We start from the raw sequence: 10,076 nt of genomic DNA, 5'->3' as shown, positions 1-10,076 counted from the left end.
TTATATTTTTATTATATATTATATATTTTTATATACATACTACATACTACACGGAAAAAAATGGATATTCAAATTTAGACTTTCAAAGGGTAAGATTGTAGCACCTAACACGCAGATATTCATGCCAAACATTTAACATGTTTTTGAGATGTTAGGCGTAAAAATATTTTCATGTTAAACTGAAACACATTCAAATGTTGAAACCGTTCGAGCACATGCACATCGCGCACTGCAATTTCACGACTATATTTAAAAGCTATATATATTCGATATTAAAATTATGGAACATTACAATTTCGGAAAATTTCCAAAGAATAAAAATTAGATGTCCTTAAATAAAATTAGATAACGACTTTTTTCTGTCTAAAGAAGAGAACAACGATCTTATGTTTTAGGTTCATTGAATTAACACATTTGACAAAAGGTTTATAAATTTGAAATAAAATTTGAGTTTAAGTAACTGAAAATAGATAGAATATTTAATTCAGATTACAGATCATTCATTCTTTGATTATTCATCCCCGTTTTTATTTGGAATTAGAAATTCGTATACGAACATTAAAGTTCAATTTAAAATTCACAAATAAGTTATCAATTAATTCCTTAAATGACCATAAATAAGTAAACTCCTAAAATATTTACAGATGTAATTTGACATAACCATACATGTAATATCTCGGGTTTTTCAGTTGAACATTTTGAATGTTAGAGGGTGACATTTCACTTTTTAAGGTATACAGATGCTAACTTCGAACATCTAGATTGTTGTCCTATAGTTAAACATATAATATGTTAACCGTGAACATCTACATTTTACTTTTGAACATCCATTTTTCTCCGTGTAGATAAACATTTTTTTTAATGAAAAGGACAAAACTTTCATTCGGTTGCTGATTAAATTGTCAATCAATTTTGGCACTACTCAGGAGCTGCCAGTCACATTCTTTGTTAGTTGCTTGCACCAAAAAAATCATCCTCATTGGGTTTAAAGAGTACTAAATTAACTTTTTTTCACTTGAATTTTCGACATGCTAGACAGTCTGCCAGTGAAATTTGACACCACTGAGGAACAGCCAATCAATTATTATCTTACTTTTTAGCACCTAAATAATCATCCCCAATGCAATACAATCATTCCACGTGGGTTTCAAGAGTACTAAAATTACGTTTTTTCACTCGAATTTTTTACCAGTTTAACGATAAATTGTTGCAAAATGCACCAACAGCTGTTAGACAGTCAACGAATTTCGAACTGTTGACTAGGAAAACAAAAGAATCTGAAATTTTAGTGAGTACTAAAATGACGTCCATAGAATTGTCGTGAGCTCCCGGATTACAAGAAGTTTAAAAAGAGCGATATAATTAAAATAAAAATAAAAATAATAATTTTATTATGCGCAAGCACTATATAAAAGTTCGTGTATACCTAGAGTACACCTTGTCTCATTTCAGTATATTTTCCACAGATTTAGTGAAATGTGTGTTCACGTGGATTCTAGCCCCCCCCCCCCCGGTGCCCCTCGTGGACAAGTGTGGAATTTCGCCATACCCCCCTCCCCCCTAAAGTGTCCACGTGGTACATGAATTAGAAAAAAGTTCTAATATTTAGATGTTTAGAAAAATTCAAAAATAATTTTAGACTTGAAAAGATTTCAACACACTTAGAAGCTTTTTTAAGAACTTTTAAATATTTTAGGAGAAAATGTTAAATAAATGTTTATCATACAAAATTAATTGTAATATATTATTTGAAAATATGTCAAAAATTTCAAAAGCTTTTCAAAAAAGTAAAAAAAGAATATTCAATGTTTTAGGGTAATTTTTTCCAAATTATGCAAAATAAAAAAAATCATGATTATATGTTTATTGTATTTTACAGAAGTATTTCTCAAACCAAAATGAATATTGACATTTTTCCAACTATGTTATTCAATTATAACTTTCTGCAACTTTGCTTCCTGCCTCATGCTGGAAAAAATTGTACATTTATGGCAATTAGTTGCGGCGATTTTGTCCAGATTATATTTTAAAATGAGACAAAGAACATTTAAAAAATGTTGATTATTTCGGACGTTATTGAAACTTTAAGAAATTATTTAAATTCGCACTTTTTTGCAATATCTTCTTAAAAAATAGTCAAATTGTTATAATAATTAGAAAAAATTTCGAGTTCTTTCAAGATTTTTAAGAGAGAAAAAAAATTAATTTAATATAAATATGTAACTATATTTAAGATACTGTAATCAATCACCAAAAAATGTGGATGCACAGTTCTGACTCTTGGTGCATCTAAAATCTTTGAAAATATTTTTGAATTTTGCAAATAATCTTAGGAAAATTATACTTATATTCATCGATTTTTAAATTTTTTCAAGCAAGTAATTTTTAATTTTAAGACAAGAAATTTAAAAAAAAATGTTAATAATAATTTGACATAAAACCGAAACTTTAAGGTTGTTAATAGTCACATGGCAGTATCTGATAAATAATTTCTTACTCTTTTAAGTTAATTGTCTTGACAAAAGTTAGATGTCTGAAAAAAATATTTTTTCTATGATTTTAAGAAGAATTAAAACAAAAAAAACATTAATTTTAACTATGCTTTTTGCAGAAGATTTTTTTCTGACCATCGCTTCTTACCAATTTTTAAAAAAGTATTGCATTTTAATAAATGACGGCTTATTTTTTCCAGGAAAACATTCTCTACACCTCTATACTGTTTCGAATTTTGAAAGCAATTTTTTCTATGGATGAAATCGTTAGAACTATCTTTTTTGTGGTAAATTTTTCAAACCAAATAGTTATATTGAAAGATTATTAAGTTATTTTTAAAATTGGAATTATTGTTTGTTTTTCTGAGAATTTTAATATTTTTGGTAAAAAATCATGTTTTTATTTGAAATTACATCATTTATAATATTTTGATTCTTAAAATCATAGACAAAACAATTTTTTTCAGATATCTGAATTTTGGCACGAGAACTACCTTAAACTAGCAATAAACCAATCAAAATATCACTGATTGAATCGGTATTTGGAATAATTACTGGTGAAACAGCGACTTTTTGGCTTACTGGGTGAACCAGTAAGTGACTCAACTAAAACAGCGTTACAGAATATACTAGGGACGCGAAAGGATAGATTCAACCAGTGATATAGCGCTCCACACGGCCAACACATGAACTTTCAGTCGCTGGTTCGCTCGTTTTGCCGGTCTTTTCATTTCTCGAGTAAAAACAAATTTATTTTCTCCTAGTGATTAAACCAGTCACGGAATTTCACTGAGTGAACCAGTGAAATTTCACTGATTGTCAGTGAAATACTTCTGACTGTTTCAATCGCTGAGATTTCACTGGAATCAAGTGAGATTTTACGGATTTATTATAAGGGAGTGACTTGTTTACATGAAGGGATAGTGCAAATTGTAGAATTTAAAAACATGTAAATTTCGAACTTTCGATATAAAAACCTCTAGAGTGAGATCTAAATATCATTTTAAAAGTTTGGAAAAATACGAGATTATTTTGACGCGTCCCAAAATTTAAATATTTTAATATTCAAATATTTAGAGTTCTTTCTCAATTTTTCCCATGAAGAGTAATGCTGGGAAGGAAAGTCGGGGAAGTGAGAGGAAGCCAGGGAAAGGAGAAGAGGAAAAGTACGAGAAGTAAGTGAAGTTTGGGAAGGGGAAATGAGGAGAAAAAAGTGGACGGGTAGTACAGTAAAGCGATGGGAAATGAAAGGAGTGGAAGAAGGGGGCTCAGGGATCCAAAGTGAAGTTGGGAGGTGGGGGGAGTAGGAGAAATAATGAGATAGATAGTATGATAAAATGAGGATAGGGGAAGTGAGAAACAATGATTGAAGGAGAGCGAAAAGTAGAGGAATTGGGAGGAAATTAAGGAAAGGTAAGAAGAGAAAATGTGGGTAAATTCGGGAGAGGAGATGAAGTTAAGTAGGGGAAATGATTCGAACTGGGGGAGGTCAGGGAGGGAAGTCAAGTGAGGACTAATATGGTAGGCGGGGAAGTGCTAGCTGGATGAGGAAAGTAGATGGAAAGTGGAAAGTAGTGGAGGAAGAAGTTTCGGAAGGGTTCAGAGAGGAATTTAGGGGAGGGAACAAGAAAGTATAGGGAAGTAGGAGATTAGGGAAGAAAAGTATTATAGGGGGAGGTTTGAATGACTTAATTAAGGTCTGAATAGGCTCTGACATCTTTTTTCGGTGCGGAGCACCTACTTTGACTAATTTTTAAACTTGAATTATCCTTTAACATTCTCGGTTTTTTTAGGTTTAATTTAGATCATTTTACCTTCTAATCCTTCAGTTTGTAAATACGTATCAAGATCCTTTCCAACTTCCACCATGAGTTCAAACATTTTCTTAAGTCTCAAAGAGGTGAAGATTGGAGACAGTTTTGCCCTGAGCGTTTTCCAATCCGGGTTCTTAATTATAAAGAGATTTGAATTGCCGAGTTTATCTTCTTCGCTCACTCGGACATATCTGTCATTAAAGTAATTAAAGTCCTTCACGAGGACTCGCTTGATTACTTGAGGATCTCGAAGCAGCAGAAAGGGTTTATCAAATACAAATAAACCCACATAGGGAGTATTTTTACCCATATCGTAAATGTCTTTAAGAAATTGTCCCGGCGATTTTCTCAAAAATAAACAATCACCAAAATTTCCTATAAAAGCAGTAGGCTGAACTTCCACAACTCCTCTTTTCTTCCAATAATTAAAGTTTCGAGTCATATAAACATACGCTGCTGTAATCGCCGAAAGAATCAGAATTAGTCCATCCAGACCAAAATAAGGAGTTAATATTCCCATATTTGCCTTTATATTATTAAGTATAATTTTTAAAAATTTATGTTTTAATTTTTGTATTTTACCGATAAAATAATACTATTCAATCTTATTGAGAATACACTTATACTGGCAATGAAAACTTTTTTGAATGGAACCTGATTAAAAGAATACTATGTGTTACTTGTGAAAAGTGTAATGTTCAACTAAGCTCAAACTATAATCTAAAACAGGATAGATTAAATGCAGAAAAATCTAAAATGTATGATTTATAATCTTCTTTGATGACAAAGCTAAATCGGATTGCATACGTTCCTTATTGTAAATCTACTTCACTTTACGAAAGTGTTTAAGTTTTCGATTTTCATTTGACGTGAGAGAATGATCTAGCAACTTTTTTTTTTTTTTTTTTTTTTTTAGTCAAATAATTTATCTTCCTTTACTCGAATGTATTAAAATATTCAAATCTTTATAAAAATCAAAGAGATCTGACGTAACATGGAATTACTATTCGTGACGCCCTTTAAACGCAGGATGTCTTGAGAGAACGAATATCAACTATTATTATTTCATATACAACGTGTTGCGAGTTGCAATTTTCGTGCCATCAAAATTGATAATTAATGACTACAAATAACATTTCCTAAACAAAATATATGAGAATTTGCGCACATGTTTGACATTTCAAACCAACTTTTAATGATTTGTTCGTTTAAACTTTCTTACTGTCGAAATAGGATACACTCAATTCCCGATATACGACCCCCCGGTTGACGATATTCCAGAGTAAGTTGCATTAAGTTTCGTCATGCATTCAAATCCAACAAAAATTATATTTACGGTCCTACCAGTTCGCGCAGCCGGTCTTATATCGGGAGTTGAGTGTATTTAAAAAATAATTATCATCCTACTGGAATGAAAATTGAAGATTATTTGTAATTTGGCCTAAATCAGTCATATGAAAATTTTCCGTTGAAAAAAACGTCTCAACATCAGAGGGATGGATAATAGGTTTGTAACGCTTCATGAGGTTAGTTCAGGATGGGTAGAGGGATTAACGCAAAATGAATGTGAATTCACAAATGAAAAATATTCATGTTAATACAAATTTTTGAAATGCTTGAAAAATGAAAAGTAGTTGTTTATTTTATGAGTAAAGCATCTAAGCTTTTTAATCGGAAAGTATATTCTGTTAAAAATACGTCTTTTTTATTTAGAAAATTTATCTTCTTGATTGAAAATTAAACAAATTAGTTAAAAGTAGAACTACTTTGTTCAAAATTCATTTATTAGTTCAAGATTCATCTCTATGGTTGAAAATTCGTTTTTTTTTGTTATTGATAATAAAGTTAATAAAATGCAAGTTCAATGATTTCCTTTTGGATTAAAAATTGATCGATTGAGGTTAAAAATTAAATAGTGGTTGTAAATCCACTTTTTGGTTGAAAGTATGATTATTTTCTTAAAAATTAAAAAATGTTGTTAAAAGTCATATTTTCCAGTAAAAAATCAAATGATTTCGTTGAATATTCATCTTTTTGGTTTTAAAAATTATCTTTTAGTGTTCGAAAATTTCTTTTTGGAAAATTCAAATTTCTTGGCCGAAAATTAAACTGCCTTCTAAAAAATTAGTCTGCTGGGCTTAAAGAGACAACTGTTTTATCTTTTTGACTTGGAAATTGAAAACTGTCGTAAACATTTTTTTTTCTGTTCACTGAAAAATCTTTCTCGGTTAAAAATTAAACTTATTTTTTAAAAATTCATCACGTTGGTTTAAAAATTCATCATCTTTGGTAAAAATTTTATCTTTTATATTAAAAATTTCACTGTTTGGTTAAAAATTAATCTGCATTAGTTGCGAATTCAACTACAGTAAAACTCTTCAATAGCCCTCCCTTCTATAGCCTTTCCGAGAATTGACACACGACACAGGTAGGTATAACAGGAGCTGAGCGGGGGCCGCGGGGTCTGCGGTTGTTACTCAGACGTGCACTGAAGCGTGAACCAACAAAAACGGAACATGCTATAATGAGTTAGTACCCACCCACCGTCATCCCCAAAATCGGTGCTATAGAAGAGTTTCACTGTATTTTGTAAAAAATGTAACTATTTCCTTATGAATTCAATTATTTTGCTCAAAGTCGTCGTTTTTGTTCAAATATTCAAATAATTTGTTGAAGAGTGAACTTTTTTGTTAACAAATTTTCTTTTTTAGTTTAAAATTCTATTATTTTCTAAAAAAATTCAACTACTTTGGTGAAAATTAATTTTTCGGTAGAAAATTTTTATTCCTGGTGTAAAAATTGAATTCGACTGTTTTGTAGAGAATCCGTCGGTTTGCTTTAAAAAATCATGTATTTTGGTAGAAACTTAATCTTTTTTAGTTAAAATTGCAACTGTTTGTTTAAAAATAATTCTTTTTTTGTTCAACTGTCTTATTTACAGTTAAATTTTAGTTAGTTAAAATCGGTTGAAATATCAATTATTACATTTTTTAATGAGAATTCAACTTTTTAATTGAAAATTCAAGTATTTGCTTGAAATGTAAACTTTTTTTTTAGAAATCTATATTGGGGTTAAAGATCCATAATTTTCGTAGAAAATTCTACTATTTTAAAGAAAATTTAATTATTTGCTTGTGTTAAAAAAAAATCAAATTCTTGGTTCAAAATTAATTTTGGGTGTAAACTTCATATTCATTCAATATTTTAAAGAAAAATTCTACGCCTAAGGTAATTTAATTTTTGATAAAAGACAGTTTAACCAAAAAAGATTGATTTTTAACTATAAACAGTTCCATTTTTAATTAAAATAGATGAAATTTCTACCAGAAGATATGATTTTTCAAATCAAAAGAACGAATTTTATACAAAAAAATTGAATTTTTAAACCGAAAATATGAATTTTCCAACAAAAATATTAATTTTCAACAAAGAAGTTCAATCCTCAAAACCAAAAGACGAATTTTTTAGAAGAAAGTTGGATTTTAAGCCTAGAAAGATAAATTTTTTAACCTTCGCTATCCAAAAATTAAAATTTTTATCCGAAAAGACGAAGCTTCAATGAACATTTAATCGACTTTTCGGCAAAAACGACGACTTTTAACAAAATAGTTGCATTTTCAAGAAAATGATTAAATTTTCCAGAAAATAGTGGAATTTTGAACTAAAATGATGAAGTCTTTTGCTGAAAATTCGATTAAATGTTCATTGAAGATTCGTCTTTTTAGATAAAAATTTAAATTTTTTGATAGCGATGTTCTTGTTTAAAGATTCATCTTTCTAGGCCGAAAATCCAACTTTCTTCTTAAAAAATCGTCTTTTGGTTTTGAGGATTGAACTTTTTTGTTGAAAATTAATTTTTTTGTTGGAAAATTCGTATATTCGGTTGAAAAATTTAACTTTTTTGTATAAAATTTGGTCTTTTGGTTTGAAAAATCATATATTTTGGTAGAAATTTCATCTTTTTTAATTAAAAATGCAGCTGTTTAGTTAAAAAGGAATCTATTTTGGTTAAACTGTCTTTTATCAGAAATTAAATTACCTTTGGCGTGGAAATATCTACTAATATATTTTTGATTGAGAATTCAACTTTTTAATTTAAAAATTCAGCTACTTTATTGGAAATTCCACTTTTTGGATATAAAATTCGTTCTTTAGGATTGAAAATTCACCTTTTTGGTTGAAAATTCAACTGCCTTCCGAAAAATTAGTCTTTTTCGTTTTACAAGTCAATAATTTGGTTAAAAATACAACAGTTTGCTGTTTAAATATAATCTTGTTTGCACAAAAAATTGACCATTCAGTTGATAATTTTATAATGTTGTTAAAAAATCATATCGCTTGGTTGAAAATTCGTTTTTTCGAATTTAAAAGTCAACTTCATTAAACAATATTAGACTGTTAAGCTTTAAAACTGAAATATTTCGTAGAAAACTCATCTCTTTTGGTAGAAAAAATATGGTACCTATATATAAATTTGATTGAAAAGAGTTTGTTCAGCTGCGTTCGTGGAAAATCACCGTACTTCCAATTTTGGGTCGTAAGGTCTCTTGAAATATTATGTTTAGCATTTTATTATCAGCGTTCATTAAATAAAACTAAAGAAAAAATTGTTCCGACGGATGCAGAAAGCTGTCATCGTTGGGTCGCTCCGTGTCCTTAAAGCACACGAGGGTTTTGCCGGCCTCTCGTTAAGCCAGAAGCCGACATCAGTTCCATATATTTTTCTTCAATAGCAATGATATTTGCTCTTGAGATTTGCGTGTCACAAAGTATCTCTGATGTTTCCGAGCATAAAAAGTACAGTAATAACAGTTTTTTAAATTTGTTTTTTACGGTTTTTTAGAGGCTGGGAACACTTTGTAAGAAAATATTCCCAATAACTTCCCATCACGCGATTGTTGCCTGATTTAATAATTCCATTTTCAACTTAAACCAGTCATACCCAAATCAAATAAATAATGATAAGTGGAAAATGCCAAGTTCACACACATATCGAAATACAAGATTGCTTTCGGGCAATTTTGTAAAGAATTCTGCATGAACTCTTGTGCATTTCTCACGCAATGCTATTCTCGTAAGTTTTTACTCTATACTTACATACATTATAAGCACAGTAATGATGAGGTTATACATTGTAGTTCGGAGAGGTACTTGAAAAAAATCGAATAAAAACAATCCAACAAGTAAACGCCAAATGATCATTACAGATACCCTACAATTTTAAATGATAGTACGCCTTACTGCTCAATTACAATTAACTTTTCAAAATGTTTATTTCCTGCTATGACGGTCGATAAGGTCGATAAAACAGAAAAAGAAAATTAGGAGGGTAAATAACAAATCAAACTTCTATCAACGAGAGCTCAATTGATAAAAATTTGAGCAAATTCACAATCACAGTTATTTTCTGTCGATAATTTATCAACCTGCATTTTTGTACTGCGGGTCTCATACTTCGCAAGGTCGCGCACAGGTGGCGCGAGTAATACGTTCTATATCACGTTCCACGAGCGGTAAATTACAATGACATTTTTTTAAAATTGATATGAATCGTTGTTTTTATTTTGTTTTAGTTCTAATTAACAGGAGTTTATTATGCAATTACTATTTTTATTATGTCGTTAAGCTAAATCCTTTCCGGGGCAAGTGTCTTAATACTATTTATAGGTAAATGAACTAATTACCGAAACCCTATAATTTATTTATTGATTTTTGAATAACCAAAGTTTTATAAATGATAATAAATTTATTTAATAACAAATCGTTTATT

At 29.7% G+C, this 10,076-nt stretch overlaps 1 protein-coding gene across 2 annotated transcripts in view; it reads right to left on the bottom strand.

Moving 5' to 3' along the window:
- LOC117169732 (cytochrome P450 6k1-like) overlaps positions 1–5,023 on the bottom strand; it is an 11,598-nt gene extending 6,575 nt beyond the window's left edge. The window contains exon 1 of one of the 2 annotated variants that reach the window (XM_033356238.1): positions 4,307–5,023. In XM_033356238.1, the coding sequence (XP_033212129.1) occupies positions 4,307–4,826 (520 nt within the window). In that variant the 5' untranslated portion in view covers positions 4,827–5,023. The remainder of the gene's footprint in view (positions 1–4,306) is intronic. The other variant, XM_033356237.1, reaches the window with a different exon arrangement.
- Between the last annotated feature and the right edge of the window lie 5,053 nt (positions 5,024–10,076).

This window comes from Belonocnema kinseyi, chromosome 3 (assembly GCF_010883055.1).
Source record: "Belonocnema kinseyi isolate 2016_QV_RU_SX_M_011 chromosome 3, B_treatae_v1, whole genome shotgun sequence".
Taxonomy (NCBI): Eukaryota; Metazoa; Arthropoda; class Insecta; order Hymenoptera; family Cynipidae; genus Belonocnema; species Belonocnema kinseyi.
The sequence above is the reverse complement of the archived record's forward strand: the minus strand, read 5'-3'. Positions and strand labels throughout refer to the sequence as shown.